The 17,106-nt window shown below is 38.1% G+C and overlaps 2 protein-coding genes across 2 annotated transcripts; one reads left to right on the plus strand and one right to left on the minus strand.

The window, feature by feature from the left end:
• Positions 1-5,210: 5,210 nt before the first annotated feature.
• On the minus strand, positions 5,211-7,382 carry cox8a (cytochrome c oxidase subunit 8A). The gene is made up of 2 exons (XM_086160823.1): positions 7,204-7,382; positions 5,211-5,517 (listed from the first exon to the last, which is right to left on the minus strand). The coding sequence occupies exons 1-2, from the start codon at positions 7,318-7,320 to the stop codon at positions 5,422-5,424; spliced, it is 213 nt and encodes a 70-aa protein (XP_086016949.1). The 5' UTR covers positions 7,321-7,382; the 3' UTR covers positions 5,211-5,421.
• Positions 7,383-7,474: 92 nt separating this feature from the next.
• On the plus strand, positions 7,475-15,845 carry dapp1 (dual adaptor of phosphotyrosine and 3-phosphoinositides). The gene is made up of 9 exons (XM_086160822.1): positions 7,475-8,277; positions 9,792-9,914; positions 10,100-10,233; positions 10,790-10,920; positions 11,551-11,598; positions 12,019-12,081; positions 12,171-12,256; positions 13,510-13,597; positions 14,641-15,845. The coding sequence occupies exons 1-9, from the start codon at positions 8,219-8,221 to the stop codon at positions 14,662-14,664; spliced, it is 756 nt and encodes a 251-aa protein (XP_086016948.1). The 5' UTR covers positions 7,475-8,218; the 3' UTR covers positions 14,665-15,845.
• The last annotated feature ends 1,261 nt before the right edge of the window (positions 15,846-17,106 follow it).

Here is a 17,106-nt window from a genome sequence, read left to right on the forward strand (position 1 = left end):
AAAGAGAGCGAGTGCCAGGAGTTCCATCCTATTTCAGTGCAAATTATTTATGTGTTATAGGATCAGTGCCCGAATTCATACACTTTCCATTACCGACCCCATATCTCAGCCGGTGTTGTTGGGCAAATGGGGGATTGTGGAAATTTGTCTGATTCTGTCACAGAAGCTCTGCTTAGTTCATGGATATCTCCAAGGACAACAACACAAGCTGACACATCCAGCAGTCCAGACCGTTCCACATATGCTTGGTTGGGGAAAGGCCTGATGAACAAGAAGCCCCTGAGGTACAGGAATATTTTCAGATCCAAGAAATTGTGTGCAGAATTAAGCAACATGAGGCTATGCTTTCCATGTTGAAAAGAGGCATCACTTTACTGGACACTGCCTCTCTTGAAGGACCTGCAGCTAAATTGAAAGTCTTCGAAGGACAAGCAGGCAAACAAGGTCCGACAATCCAGCATTTTACATACTTGAAACCATCTGCATGATATAAGTGAAAAAGGGATACATCTTTGAGGACATCATTTCTCCCAAGGTTCTCTCATATAGATCTATGTTCCTGCATTGGACAGCTGTTTGACCAAAGTTGATTTGAGTGGATGGCAGCATGAGCCAGCTTCTTTCAAGAACAGACTATCCGACGAGGCTTTATTTGAGTGCATGTGGTTTATCAACACTGGTTCAAAATTGCTAGAACCGGCAGATTAATGGTAGCTCTGACTCAAGTCTCCCAACGGTTATCTTATTCTATTTTTTTAAGACTTGCCATATTTATTGAAGGCATTTTAGATAAATGATGGAAATACCACAATTTGGGGGTGGGGTGGGGGGCATAGAAAGGGTTTGGCACTTGCTTGAAGATTATTAGGGCAATTTGGAAAGAGTTTCTATCCTCACATGAATGATGGAAAATGAATGTCTGAATGACTTCTTGCATGAAGAAAACCAAACTTCACTTGCATTATTGGTGTACATTTCCTTTGACTCGCTTCCAGATGTTTCGAATGAGCCAGACCATTTAATGCATGTACAACTATACCGAAGAGGGGCCAAAGCAATTCTTGTTTTTGTCTATAACAAAAAGATTTAAAAAAAAGGATTATCAATCCACAAATTAAAAAATATTAGAAGGAATTCAACCGTGAAGCCAGGGTCATTAAAAAGTGAAACATGGACAGGAAAAGAAATATGGCAACATTGAGTGTTTGTCTCTCATTGACTGGTTTATTTACTCCAAAGGAGTTAAAGTAAAAATAACTATTACTTTTGTATTTTACTGTTTGAATAACTGCCAGCAAATTAAAAAAACAAAATAAAAAAAAAGCTTAGAATCCACAGGACTTTACTTGAAAAATTACCATTTACAGCTGTGGCAGTGTGTGGAACTAATAAATCAGCTTACAGCGTGAGAACTGCACTCCATGTGTTTCATAAAATCTTCAAATCTTGGAAAATTTGATTTTTCATTTAATCTACATCATTATATCAACACATCACTTTGATCTCGATACTCTGCAACTAATGCATATAAAAAAAAAAAAAACAACATAAAACTTAGGAGCAGGAATACTAAAACTAATTATAAAGCAGCACATTCAAAATGGTGCCAAAAATAAGTGTTATATTAATCACTTTGTTCACCATAATGAGACCATTGCGCTACATTAATTATTAAATATCCTTTCCAGATCCCTCCCAAAGCATCTGTATTCTCTTTGTACTGCATCATACCTTCAAACTGGAGGACAAACAAGCAACTGTCAGCCTGTTTAATTTGAAAGAGAGAAAAAAAAGGGTTGGGCAGCTGCTGTCATCCTGCTGGCTGTTTAATCAGCCCTAGCTGCATTATAATAAAATCATTACTCAGTATTTATACATGTCACCTCTAATTACCAGCAGGAATGTTGTTGAAATGCAAACACATCGTTGCTTTTCATCCAGATTCAGCTCGATTTGCATTCCACCCGAGTTTCCTGGACAGCATCACAGCGCACTCTGCTGTTTGAAGAAGTTTATGGCTTCTGAAGAAACATGCTCATCAGTGTATACTGGGCATGAAAAAACATGAAAAGTCGAGATGTAGGTATATGAGCAAGTACATGACTGTGGGCAAAAAATATGTATCTATAGGATAGAATTAGAGTTATCCATATCCTCGTCACCCGTTTATGCAGTTGTCATTTTCATTGCAAAAAGATTAGCTTAAAGAAATAAATGCATGTTACACTTGGATCTTGGATGAGCAAAGCAGATGATTTTGGGTTCAACATGTCAATGTTTGTTGCTGTCACACTTTCGATTAATTATCTTTACATTTACACACTCATTTAGGTGGTCTTTTGAAAAGGGGGGATTGGAGGATGTGCTCCAACTACAGGGGGATCACAATCCTCAGTGTCCCTGGTAAGGTCTATTCAGTGGTGCTGGAGAAGAGGGTCTGCCGGGTTGTTGAACCTCGGATCCAGGAGGAGCAGTGTGCTTTTCGTCCAGGTCGTGGAACTGTGGACCAGCTCTATACCCTCGGCAGGGTCCTCAAACAGGCGTGGGAGTTTGCCTAACCAGTCTACATGTGTTTTGTGGACTTGAAGAAGGCATTCGACTGTGTCCCACGGGCAATCCTGTGGGGGGTGCTCCGGGAGTATAGGGTACCGAATCCCATCATACTGGCTGTTCGGTCCCTGTGTGATTGGTGTCGGAACCTGATCCGCATTGATGGTTGTAAGTCGGATCTGTTTCCAGTTTCCAATTTAAGCGGTCGATCTAGGTTCCCACCCTCACCTATGGTCACAAAATATGGATAGTGACCGAAAGAATGAGATCAAGGATACAAGCAGCCAACATGAGTTTCCTCCACAGAGTGGTCAGCCTCTCCCTTAGAGATAGGGTGAGAAGTTTGAACATCCGGGAAGAGCTTGGAATAGAGCCGCTGCTCCTCTGCATAGAGAGGAGTCAGATGATGTGGCTCGGGCATCTGGTCAGGATGCCTCCTGGGGGACATATTCCGGGCATGTCTATCTGGGAGGAGACCACTGGGAAGTCCCAGGACATGCTGGAGAGACTATGTCTCCAAGTTGGCCTGGGAACGCCTTGGGGTCCCCCCAGAGTAACTGGACCATGTGGCAGAGGAGAGGGGGGTCTGAGCCGGTTGCTGCCCCCCCAACCCGACTCTGGATAAGTGGGGAAAGATGGATAGAAGGATACATATATATATATATATATATGTGTGTGTGTGTGTGTATATATGTGTATATATGTGTGTGCGTGTGTGTGTGAGCGCGCAACCTGCCCTTGTTACAAATATGCATTACATAAAATCAAATTCATTTCCTCCATTCAGCAAAGAGGTCTGTACATGTATGATCTAAAAATATATTTTTTAAATGTTTCAAAAATATTCCTTTTTTATAAATTCATATCAGTTTTGTAAATACTGTGACAGTAAATGCCCCTGGGGTGGAGGGGGGTATTTCTCTCACCATTAGGATGCGAGGACTTGACAGGTCCATGACGGATGTATTTGACGGCCCGCTCACTGACCGGGTTATGGTTATCCAGAATGAGCAGCTTCAACGCCTTACGAAGCAAATACGTTAGGTATGAGGGCGTCTCAAAAAAAAGAAAAGAAGCCCGTTGCGTCACATTGGAATTTCATATCGTTCCAACAGTGCAAAATAACACTGTATTATACGGTCATCAGAGAATATCGATGAAGAAAGCTTACGTTAACCACACTACTAGCAAGCCAATATAAGGCAAACCGATCTTTAAAGGTACCAGTTGTCCAAACAAACTGACTCCCAATGCTCTCAAACTTATTACTTTTTCCGAATATTCGTAATTGGTCACTTTAAGTACAATTCTAACCCGTGGTGTGATCTTGGCATTGGATTTAAGTGTGTTTTCCTTGTTGAAACTCTCAAATCTGTAGGGGATTCCCTTATTATTAAATACACCTGAGATGCTGCAACGCTCGGTGGAGTCATGTGCCTTTTCGGTCACGTGACTCAATGACTGCGTGACGTCAAGTCCAATTGAAATACTGTGAAATGAATATAATTAAGAAACAGTTATAATACAAAATATGGATGTTAGTAATGATAAAAATCATAGAAAACACTGTTTTTTATATTATGTGTTGCCTGATTTGCATTTCTGTGGTTTGCTGTTTTTCATCATGGCATTTTCAATGCGGTCACTGCAGCTTCTCTGTCACTTCGATCACTTTTAGAAAAATATAGAGCCAGTATTTATGAAAATGACAGGTTGTATTGATTGTTATCCTGTTACTAATACTATCTAACAGCTTAAATAAGCCTTCTTATCGAAACAAATGCAAGTATTTCAAATGTTTCAAAAAAATAAGGGTAGGTCTATATAGGCTTCTGACAATATCATTCTACTATGACAACAAACTTAAGTACAAAGAGCACTTGTTATTTCATTTAGGGTAGAAAACTAAGGCCAACCACTTCCCTTATTCATCCTCGAGAAATATAATTTAAGTTCCATTGATGAAAATCCAACCAGCCGAGAGCCGCAGTACAGAAAATGACATGAGAAAACTGAAGATACAGTGCAAGTAACACTACTAATAAGGTTTGCTTTAGGATGAGATGATGATGAAAGGTCAACGCACCTCTTAATGAAGTCAACTTCAATATCTATTTAGTCAGTTCAACCTTCCTTGAAACTGCTGAATCCATATGTGTATTTCCTCAAAGACTACAGTACATCTTATCTACAATGCTATGCTGTGAATGCTTGTTGACTCTGTCCCGGGTTGACTGACTTCAATTTGCATTCCTATTTGAATTTTGATATCCTTGTGGACCCCTCCCATGTCACAGAATCGGTATGGATGTCCCCATTTCTTCCCCAATGTCAGCTTGGATGGCTAATGCAACATTGTTTTCAAGATAAGCAGTACAGACAATGATTCAATTAATAAGGTAATCAGGTTTATTTTTGCCAATTTCTAGTTGATTACTTCATTTTTCAGTTAAATTCTTGGTAATCTCTTTACACCTGATACTAATAGACTAATTTGAATGCAAACAGACCTCCACAAACAATGACAAATTATTTGCAACCTTGAAGTGACCTAATCTATCTAAAAAAATATTAAAAGGACCAAAACGCTTATCGTTTCAAAATGTGTCCTTTGACTTGATTCCTAAATAGAGACCAATGTTCACAAAATGATCAACACGTTTTTGGTTTAAAATTTAATCTTGTAACACTCTTCATGAGGAAATCACATACATATAGTATAGTATGTATAGTATAGAGGTCTCCATAAGACTGAATGCTCAGGATCGAGTTGGTTTGTAACTTGGGAGTGGAATTGTTAGAGAGGTAATCAGCATGGACCCAGGAAACATGGGGTTTGGTGCATCAGGGATGACTGTTAAAATGTCCTCTTTATTCCTTCTTCTTGTAGTCCTCCAGGTGAGCCAGGATCCATCCAGAGGGGCCCAGGATAGCCAGGCTGAACATGCCTAACCCAACAAGCGTTTCCTGGGCAACAAAGAGAATTCATTCAGGAAATAGTCAATAAGGAAGTTTTATAAGACGGGACCATGTCGATGGAGGTTCTCAGTCAGACAAGGTTAATCCTTGTCAAAATCTTATTGTAGGAACTGGCTTGATTTCTCCCCTTGAAGACATTTCACCTCCCATCCTGATGAAATCAGGTCAATTGCCACAGTAAGATTTAGACAAGAAAGAATGAATCATATTTTTTATCTATGGGAATATCCTAACTTTTGAATTACATAGCTTGAAGGTACATTTTCTACGCGAAAGAGAACTTTTATATAACAATACACAACAGATTTTTAATCACACTACAGAAAATGTGGCAACTTCAGCTACAGAGCAGGTTCTAACATTCTCACGCATTTGTCAATTGGTGACATTACAAGTTCAATGAGCTACTACAATTGCATTTAAGACATTTCAACACAATCATTTAAGACATTTCAACACAATCTATGTGCAGTCTTCAAGCCAAAAGAGAGCAGAGTTGAAGGCCATGTCACAATGTCACTTGCCTAAGACTGAAGTTTAAATGAAGGCAGTGTCATATTTTTTAAGATATCTGAGTTCACATTATTACGCAATCACCCCATGATTGTTGTTTTTGTCATGGATAGAGCAAATGAGCAAGTATTTTACCTTATTACAATTTGGAATTTTGCAATCATACATTTTCATTAAGTTCTTGAAATCATCATCATATTACCAAATTGTCGAGGTACAACACAAATCGACTGTCTGCTTTAACAAACAATTAAAATTTAACCGTTTTTGTTTGCATCAAATTTTCAACAACAAAAGAATGAAAAAAATAGAACAAAACTTTAGTCTTCATTGGCTGCCATTTTATGCATGTGAGACTAGCAATGAATATTTTGTATGTAATGTTTCATTTTTGGTAATAACTCCTACATTGTAATTCAAGATACAAAGTTAAATCTCGAGTGTTTATTTTACTGTCTCTTGTTTGCCATATTCCATTAAACTGAATCCTGCTGTCAAGTAACGTGACTCATCTTCAGTAACACGGAAATCCATTTTGCAAGAGCTTGACGGTATTACATATATAAAGTCGTATTATACCGCTGTGCTGGTTAAGGCTGACGATTAGGCGAAGCTTAAATTTAATAAAAATTGTTCCAGAAAAGTCCTCAAACTTTCACACCGACAGTAATACATCAGTAAAATATTTGTATCACAATCCAAACCGGTAGCACTCCAAATTATCATAGTATTAGACCATATATCGATATAAGGACTATTAAAATACCTGTCCCATATCATGTACATAGGTGAGCTTCGCGTAACAACACCAATGGGGTAAAAACATGTCTCAGATGTATAAACGAAAAACATGTTGGGCAATTGCTACTGCGCTAACGTTTCAATTAGCTTGGGCCCGACTTATTCAACCTTTTGACGTTTAAAAATCTTACGTCAATGCGATAAATGAACAACTGAGTACTGACATGTTAAATCAAGTATAGTTGAGCACTTTTGCCAAGAATGTAATGTATCAAGTACTCGATGAGTTCTAAAACGAACATTCAGACGGCATAGTTTTTGACCTCGTCTGCCAAGGGCAGCTAGTAGCTGCTAGCTAGCGGAGTCCCGTCATATAGGCTTTATAGCGAGGCTTTAACAAAACAATGGCGGCGGACTTACAACTGAGCCGATGCTATCCTTGGCTGGTTTTGAGTAAATATTAGCTCTCTGCGTGATGGTGTGGCCCCGCAGAACGGGGGCCGCACGGTTAACAATCGTCCTCAGAAGCCCGGTCATCTTCGCTTGTCTCTTACAAGGCGCCGAGAGAGAGTCTTCCTCACGATATACCGGAAGTTGGCTGTTGTTATGACAGGAAGCTGATCGTCTCAATGCTCAGCTTGCTCACACTAATTAAACAGCGTCATCTGCTGAGCTTGGTGGTGCATTGCATCATTCAGATTAGCTCAGATAAGAATAAGAATAAGAATAAGAATAAGAATAAGAATAACCTTATTTATCCCGAAGGAAATTGTTGTGTCAGAGTTACAAGAAAAACAACAATAATAAATAAAAGTAGAAAAAAATTGTATAAACAGCAAAAGAAAAAAAGGCGGGGAATAAGAAATACAAATAAGATCACATTACATGACATTTCATTACATTATATTACAATGTAATGTCATGTAATATAATGAGTCTAAAGCAGTCAAATACATTTTTCCAGACTTCAGTACATTTTGAAAATGATAACTGTTCCCCACATTTTTTATTTTATAAATGTGGTTGGCCTACAATGTAGAATAGGATATATGAGTATTAATCACATGATGTTTCAAATCAAATCTATCAATCAATTTGAAGGCTGCTGCCTGTACCATTTCAAAATATTTATAAATGGAAGGTCTTAGGAAGCAAAAGCCTTGTTACATATTTTTTATGAAAATATTTTTCTTATTGTTTAAAAAAGTTTTTTTGCTAAATAAATAAAACAAATTCAGAACATGATGATTCGGTTGAAAATGTTCTCCACTAGACGATGCAAACTGTAGACAGCTAGATGGAGACAATGGGTGGCATTTTGTCTGTAATGTCAGAAACTTCCTTCCTGGTGTGTCTGTTTATAGCTGACAGCTTTCACTTCTGCCCATATGATGAGCAAACTTTGTGCCAGTAAGCAAGTGGATCATCGGTCGAGATGAGTTTCAACAGCCATGCATCTTCTGAAGACCTAAGAGATGAGTTGGAGAATTTAGGGTAAGACTCCATCAGATAATTTGATAAAAAACTCTCTGCTACCTTTCAAAATTACACAAAACAACACTTTATTGGAGCCTTTATTGGACTTCCCTTACAAAACCAGTCGCCAAAAGTTACTCTTCCCAAGTAACAAAGGGATTATGTTTGGTGCTCCATGGTTTAGAAATATATTTCACTAGCTTTTGTATTTACCTAGACAAACATCCAGATGTATCTGTACTACCAGTATGTTGACGGAAAATATGTATGGGAGTATAATTCCTCAGCAATGCAACAAGGCAGGATGTTTCTCAATATGAAGGCTTTACGCATGGTGATTTCACTTACTAAAACCTCCTTCCCACCTCTCATTTGTGGCATTTGACTGCTATAAATCTATATCATAAGTTAGTTAAGACTAGATGCAAAAAAAAAAAAAAACACTTAAAAAAATTAATTAAAAGTTTTTTAGCTACTTTTATATAAATGTTTGTATATAAATACAAGAATTCAAATAAATATTGTCCAGAACCCTTTAAACATATCTTTTTCTTAACGAATTTTCATAAACTTGAATATGGTAAGAGTTGGCACGTTGGCAAATTGTTTGGTGCTTCTGTCTCACGGCACCTTTCTGTGTGGAGTTTGCATGTTCTTCCCTGGGTTCCTGCCACAGTCCAAAAACACACAGAAGGTTAAGTGAATGAATGAGTCTCTATTATATGTGGGACTGTGATTGACTGGCAACTGGTCGCCCCTGTCCAGTGACAGCTGGGATAGGCTCCAGCATCCCACACATAATAAGGATAAGGGGTAGATAATGGATGGATGAACATGGTAATAAAAAAAAAAAACATCAAAAGACAGAAATTACTTTGTCATCACTGTCTTACTGCTTATTCAGAGCCGGGTCACAGACGCAATACTTAGAGATACTTGAATTCCTTCACTTGAGAAGAAACCTTTTCTCCAAAAGAACCAGGTCATTTGTGGTGGAGGCAGAGCAATGACACAGCTGGAAACAAATACAATTTTCAAATTAAGTCTCCAAACAACTTGCTGATACAAATTTTCACTCATCAAATGCTTTGCAATCATAGAACAACACCTCAAAATATAGTGCTAAGCACGCAAATCACAACATTTAACATCCTTCAACCGGTTTCCTGTACATCTTTCTCATTCTCACATGCAAAGACAATCTTACGCAAAGGTTGAATGAACATGCTAAATCCAGTGACTTCCTGGCTAAAACAAAATACTACTTTACAATTCATGTTAAAGCCTATTGAAAAAGCTCTGATGAGGAAACATAGATTTGCAGCCTAATTTTTCAGTGTAATAATTTTATTTTCTCTGTCTTACTTAGTTTCTCTCAACAAATTAACAACAACATTAATCCACATTCTGATAATTCCTTAATTAAACAATCAAACAAAAATCAGACAACTACTTTTAGTTTTCGCTCACGCGACACAATTTTCGCTAACATTTTCCAGATTAACAGTTGGCTCCATCTGATGTTGTTTAAGGTGGTACCACAATGACCTCTCCCGTCATGCTGCAGAGGCTATTCTCTTGTCCAACGGAAGCGATGGAAGTTACCTTTTGAGAGACAGCAATGACGGACCGGAGTGTTTTGCCCTGTCTGTAAGGTAAGTCTGCAAATAACAATCTGGTTCCCATCACCAGACTCACTTAATATAATTGTGTCGATGGCTAGAGTTGAAAGAACAGCATATTATTGTCATACCTACCATGGTAATATAATAATGATATACAAATGCCAAGATGCTTTTGATCGAATGTAACATAACTGCATTCATAACATCACACACAGGGCAAAGGATTCAGTGAAGCATTTTCATGTGACACGTCAAGACAACAGCTATGTGTTTGGGTTTAACAAGTTTGCAACTCTCCAGGAATTCATCAACCACTTTGCCAATCAGCCTCTGCTGGGCAGTGAAACAGGTTTGAGGTTTGCCGCACATTCTGACAAAATGATCGTATGTTACACAATATTCTGTGCATTTGCATTGATGGTTAAGTGCCTGGGAGCCTCCGGGTTTTGGAGACTGCATGATTTCCTTCAATCCTTGGTGCTTTTTTAATTTTTTGGATAATGCACTCACCGTCCCCACAGTAGTTCAAAGAGTAGAAGATTTTAAAGTATCTCAATTTGATTCAAATTGAAAAAAGAAATACAATAAAAAAAGAAATATATATATATATATACCTTTTTTTCTGTTTGAAGTCATCCCTAAATTTGGAATACTTATTCGTTCATCTCTTGTACATTTTTTTAAATACTTGCTAACTTCTAGGTGATTTTAGCAGTCTCAGGAGATAGGGTGAATTTAGTGTATGTATGTAGTGTATGTAAATCCCTACAAATGATGCTTCTTTTTCCATTATTAACAAACTGTTTGCCTGCAGTCCTTGTGCACACTTGAACAAAGCCTGATTTGTATTTCATACATTGCAACTGTGACTCCAGCTCATGAACCTTCCCCTCTCCTTGAACTAGGAACTCTAATGGTGCTGAAGTGTCCATATCCTTGGCATGTGGAGGAACCGTCAATCTATGAGTCTGTGCGAGTTCATTCCGCAATGCAGACCGGATGCACACAAAATGACCTGGTGGCAAATGCACCATCAGTAAGATATTTTTTTGCAAGCTTGCTTGTGAAAAAAAACCTGTCTGGTCAAATTCTTATATTTTGACATTGCTGTATTTTTAAGAACTTTTTTTCCAAAAATATCCAATATATGATGGTCGTCGATTATTCGCCTGGTTTATAACAGTGAATGTGTAAACAAATGTATCCATGGGATGTTTAGGAACCCTGAGATTCTGTTGATATCCAGTGAACTACAGGCGTTCCATGTACAAGTTCATTTTCATTCAGAATCAGAATCAGAAATATTTTATTGATCCCAGAGGAAATTGAGTGATTGATGATTTAACAATGGATCGAATAATATGAGATTATTGCTCTATAAATCATGAGAACAACCAAAAACTAGCAAAAAAAAATATGATTTAATCCAAGTTGATTAGTAAGGCTTGCAGGGGGAATGCAAAACTACACCCACATCAGACAAACACATAATCAACCAAACACAAATGAGATAACATGATGTTTGTTCGCTCACGTAGAGGATGGGATATGGTTGAAAGCTCTCCAAATGAGTTATTTTCTAAAAAATCCAGAGCCAAGATGAAATATACCCGAATGACCTTCAGTTTTCCTCATATTTAGAATGACTTTCTGCTTGTATCTCCAGCTAGGCACAAAGGAAGGCTACCTGGTGAAACAAGGAGCATTTGTGAAGGTAAACACCGAGCTGGATTTCACAGCTCACCAAAAACACACATTCGTGTGTAGTGCAGCAGTATAACACATGGATTAGAAGTTGTATTTCATTGATTGTACAATTATTTTTTACTGTTGGTTCTCCTCTAACTAATTATTGTCCATACAGTTTTTGTGCTGTGCTGGTATATCACCAATATTGCAAGCATAAAAGAAATATCTTTGTGTGGAATTATCATTAGGGGTACAGTTTTTGTACTGATTCGTGCATGACTCAATGACATTACAGCAATTCTACCCTAATATCTAAGTGGTATAACAGGACTCTCCAGGCCTGCAGTTGGAAATGATGCCTACTCATAGAGCAGTAACTCTTATACTCCTGTAAAATGCTGCTCTCACACACTGAAAATACTCCATGCATTAAACTGCGTTGCAGAGCTGGAAGCAGAGGTGGTTCACGCTCAGCCGAAATGAGCTAAAATATTTCAAACACAAGTCGGTGAGTTTGTCTTCTGCTTGTAGACATGGTGATGGATTATTTTGAAGGAGTTGCGTTGAAGTTAAGGCTGTTGCCCATCTGTGTTGCAGTGTGAGGAACCCATCAGAACTTTGGACCTGAGAGGCTGCACTGCAGTCCAGTTCGACTACTCTCAGGATAGAGTCAACTGTTTCTGGTAAGGGATGAGTTTCCAGTCAAAGGGATACTGTCAGCACCCGCATTAGACTCAAACTCAGACATTAACAGGGATCCCAAATTCTTTCCTTCAGTCTATCGGTTTTTCTCCATCTATCTCCTTTGCAGTTATGATGTCATGAGACAAATTTCATTTATCACCGAAGTCGGCAATTGAGAAAAATCTGAAACGTGTCAAATAGCATTTGAACCCATAAACAACAATAGCTTATTAAATGTTGTAGCTTTCAAAATCTAAGTAATTTCACAGTTTTCCTTGGTATAGTTTTTCACTTTATTGTTGACGGTGAAAAGCATTGCTGAAGAAACTCAGTCTTACTTAGTTTATACCCCATGACTTCAACCGCCAGAGGGACCATGTGCTGCAGAGCGTCCTGGTTGTTAATGGCAGTCATGATGACTTGCTCTCCTCGAGAGAATCATAAAATGTTGCAGAACATGCCAGTCAACATTATAGTTCTACAGTTTCCGTGATCAAAACATGTCACCGTTGTAAAACCCACGGCAATGTGTTAATTAAACTTGAATTCCTTCTTTCATTCAATGGTTATTGTTCTTAACTCATTAGAATGTCTGATACTTTTAAAACAATATTAAATAACAGACGTAGAATATGAAACCAGATTTTTTGTATTAATCGTCAAGCTCTGCAATCTGGGTTTGTTTTTGAAAATATTTGCTTTCGTGTTACTTCCTCATGACTGCGCTATGTGATGTTGGTGTTGTTTGAATAAGGGGAAGTCTGAAAAGATGAAATGAGGAAGGAGAGAAGAGAGAAAAGGAGAAGCTGCAAATCCCCCCCATTACCACTCAAAAATCCAATATTGGGTTTGGTTCTCCCCTTCTTCCATCATCTAGCAGGAATGTCTGAGATTCTATCAGGATGACTTCAATCCAACAGTGTTCCTTTTCCTCCAGTTCATTTTTAAAAGCGCATTTATTCATCTTTATGAGTAATTCCTATTGTGCAGATCAAACTGAATAACTTGATTATCATTGTAGAGGTACGGCACAATTGAGTTGTCAGCTTTCATTCATCACAGTGGTGTTTAAATGTAAACCAGTGAATGAAATTTGGGCAGCTTTTGTTAGCATCTGGCACTTGATGTTTAAGTCAATCGTATCTATTTCCTTTGGGCATAAATTTCGGCATGTCGACTTCACGCCAGATGTGTGTTTTTGCGCTTGCACATGAACTACAATAATTTAGCCCACCTCTATGTGTCTCCACAGCCTAGTGTTTGCTGAAAGAACATTTTACCTGTGTGCAAACACAGGAATCGAGGCGGATGAGTGGATCAAGATCCTGCGATGGAAAATGGTGAGTTTTTTCACACTGCTGGATTTTCTGGATATCATATTATGTACAGAGAAACGTAAAAAACCTTCATTTCATGGGGGATGGATCATTTTGTTTGTTGACAAAACATTCAATGTCTTAATTTCATCACTATGTGACATATGATAAAATATAACATATTCATGTCCTGCACCATGCCGGTAAGGAAATATCAATATTTCAGTCAATTTAGGTTTGAATAACACACTTTGACTGTGGTTGCTGGGGATCTTTCAAGGGAAAAGGTCATTTAGGTTAAGTTGTCACTTAAAGTAGTTTATAACAAAGGAACAAATGAATTCAGGACCATCTGAGACAGAAACTTGAAGCAGGAGAGACATTGAAAAGTGGGCAATATGCTGTGAGTCTTAGGTAATCTTAAACTAACTTCCCTTTATTTCTGGGAAATGTCAGCAATTGTAAAAGACACATATTGTAACTTTAAAAGTGGGTCTAGTTTCCTTGGTAATTTTATAGATACAGATAAACATATTTTATATATTTTGCACATGCACTTCTTAAAACAATCAAATTACAATTTGGCAGTATAGCCTTTAATGGATAGATAACTCAGTTGACCATCATATCCTCCTTATTGTACAATCGCTACAGGGAACCTAAATAATTACTTGAAAACGTGTAAAAAAGAAGACAGAAACAAACAGGAAGCCAATTAAAAATGCGGTACTAAATCTAACTCCTCTCTGATGTAAGCATTTGACAAAGAAGTATACACCCGCTTGGGAAATACATGTGATCACATTTTCCGAGACTAGAACACGGAGGAAAGGAGAAAATGGGTGGCTTTTCTATTTCTAATTTGGATCACAAGATTTGGACCTTATCATAGAAATCATGAGATTTGGATCAGTGACAATCTAACTATGTCTAAAATGCTTTTTTTTTTATCACTAAATCTGCCTTGAGCAAATTAAGAGTTTACGTTTGCAATACTATGAATCAACAAGAAAGTTGAAGCAAACACCAGTCTATTAGGTTTTAAGATTTCTTTGTCCTTGTTTCAGTCACAGATACAAAAAGGTCGCTGACTGCAGCCAAGGAACGTGTAGATATCTACGAAGATCATATCCGAGACTAGGATTGTACTGACTGGAGAAGAAGCCTGGATGGACGTGTCATATGACTAATCTGCTTTACATCACCTTTGTTATAGTTCTTCCGTTCCTGTAAATATTTTGCCCAAAGGGAGAGTTTATCGTGTAAAAGAATAATCACAAGTAGGGAAAGTGCATTCTTTATTTCAGGTTATGCTATCCAGCGGTGTTTCTTACACCTCTAATCTCGCTGGTTCCTGCTCTTCTCAAGAGATCATTTTGCAGGACTTTTCTCATGAAAGTGCAGCTTGTGTGACAGACAAAGGCGACACCCAAAATCTATATTCCTCTCACGAATGTTGGGTGTGAAAACAAAAGCAGCAGCAGATATCCATGAAAGTATGGAAAGACAGATAGAAACAATCAAATAACAAAAAAAAAGAAAGAAAAATTTAGAGAAACATTGAGTTTTGAAGATTAATCAGAGGCAAATGGCAAATAACTGCACTTTGAAAAGTAAATAAATCTTTAGAAAAAAAGTTACGTCAGGGAGACATGCAGAGGATCAAATCTGCATTGCTGGGTAATGAAAATACATCTGTAAGATTAAGAATTGACAGAAAAACTGGAGAAAAAAAACCAAACACAAACAATCTTCCTATTTGTTCAAACTTTAAAGGCTGCAAAATCGACCTGTTTTCCAGAATATGTGGGAACCATATAGTCCCTGTCATAAAATAATTGCCAATCATTTTTTGACTTTTTTTTGCCTGAATCAGCTCCTTATTCATCATATGTTTTTTTTTTTGTGTTTTCTGAAAAACTTGGAAGAAAAGACTTTGGCGATTATTTTAAGGAGACAATGTGTAAGTCACATGGTGTGATTAGATTTCCTACCACAAAAGCACCTGTGACAAAATATAATGAAAGTCTTTGCTTTTTATGGCAGTTTCATTTTATCTTAATAAGGCTTGCACTATTTTGGAACTTGATGAACTGGACATGTACATTTTAACTAACAAGACATATACTAATAAAAATCAGTTGCTCTTAAGAGGTTGTAAAAATTTTCCCGCAGCAGGTGTGTTAGATGGGGTCTGCAAGAATGTATTTTAAATGTTTAATAAATTATGTGATTGGTTATAGCTATAATAAAGCCAAAGTGTGAATGAAATATATATTCATTTTGAGCAGTTGGCATTTTCTACTTGTCCTTTAGGCAACCCTCAGGGGTTGCCACAGCGAATCAACCTCCTCCATCTAACTCTATTCTCTGTATCCTCCTCTCTCACACCAACTAACTCCACATCCTCTTTCACTACATCCATAAATCGTCTCTTCGGTCTTCCTCTAGACCTCCTGCCTAACAGTTCCAACCCCAGCATCCTTCTATTATACCTCCTCTGTACGGGAACCATCTCAGTCTGGCTTCTCTGGGCTTATCTCCAAAATATCATATGCTGTCCCCCTGAAAGATTAATTCCTGATCCTATCCATCCACATCACTCCCAAAGAGAACTTCAGCATCTTTATCTCTGCTACCTCAACCTCTGCCTTCTGTTTTTTCTTTAATGTCACTATCTCCAAACCATACATCACTGCTGGTCTTGTACACCTTTTCCTTTCATTCTGGCTGATACTCTTATCACACATCACCCCTGACACTCATAGTACCCCTAACATGTTCCTCCACCCGTTCCGATCTACCTGAACCCATTTCATCACCTCTTTTCCACACTCTCTGTTGTTCTGGACTGTCAATCCTGAGTACTTAACATCCTCCAACTTCTTCTTTCCACTCCCTGTCGCCTCACCATTCCGCCATTCTCTCTCATTCATACAAATATATTGTCTTACCGGGGCAACCTTCTTTTCAGAGCATACCTTCACCTCTCTGGATTTTCCTCAACCTGTTCCCTGCTCTCACTACAGATCACAATGTCATCTGCAATCCTAGTCCATGGAGATTCATGTCTAACCTCATCTGTTAGCCTGTCCATCAACACTACAAACAAGAAGGGGGTCAGAGCTGATGCCTGATGAGGCCCAACCTCCGCCTTGAACTTCTCTGTTACCCCTACTGCACACCTCACCACTTTCCCACAGCCCGCATACATGTCCTGCACCAGTCTAACATACTTCTCTGAATGAGCATATTAATAAGCAAATCAAAGAAATATAGCACTTTTGAATCAATGAAATGATTCTAGAAGAAAATGTCATTCAATAAAAAATCTGGTGGATAGACTTGTGAATCTTACAGTTAGCTTAAACATTAAAATCATATACATAAACATTTTCAAGTGAGTTAGTACATTTTCGGAGCATCAAAAGCACTGCATTTGTCGGAGTAAGGACAAGACATACTTTGAATGATGGGAGACGTTGCTTTTAATTCACACATTAGTCTGAGGAAGAGACTGATGAGGGCATATT

The sequence above is a fragment of the Fistularia commersonii genome, chromosome 15, assembly GCF_037954325.1.
Source record: "Fistularia commersonii isolate RoL2024-O1a breed Wild chromosome 15, RoL_Fcom_v1.0, whole genome shotgun sequence".
NCBI classification, from domain to species: Eukaryota; Metazoa; Chordata; class Actinopteri; order Syngnathiformes; family Fistulariidae; genus Fistularia; species Fistularia commersonii.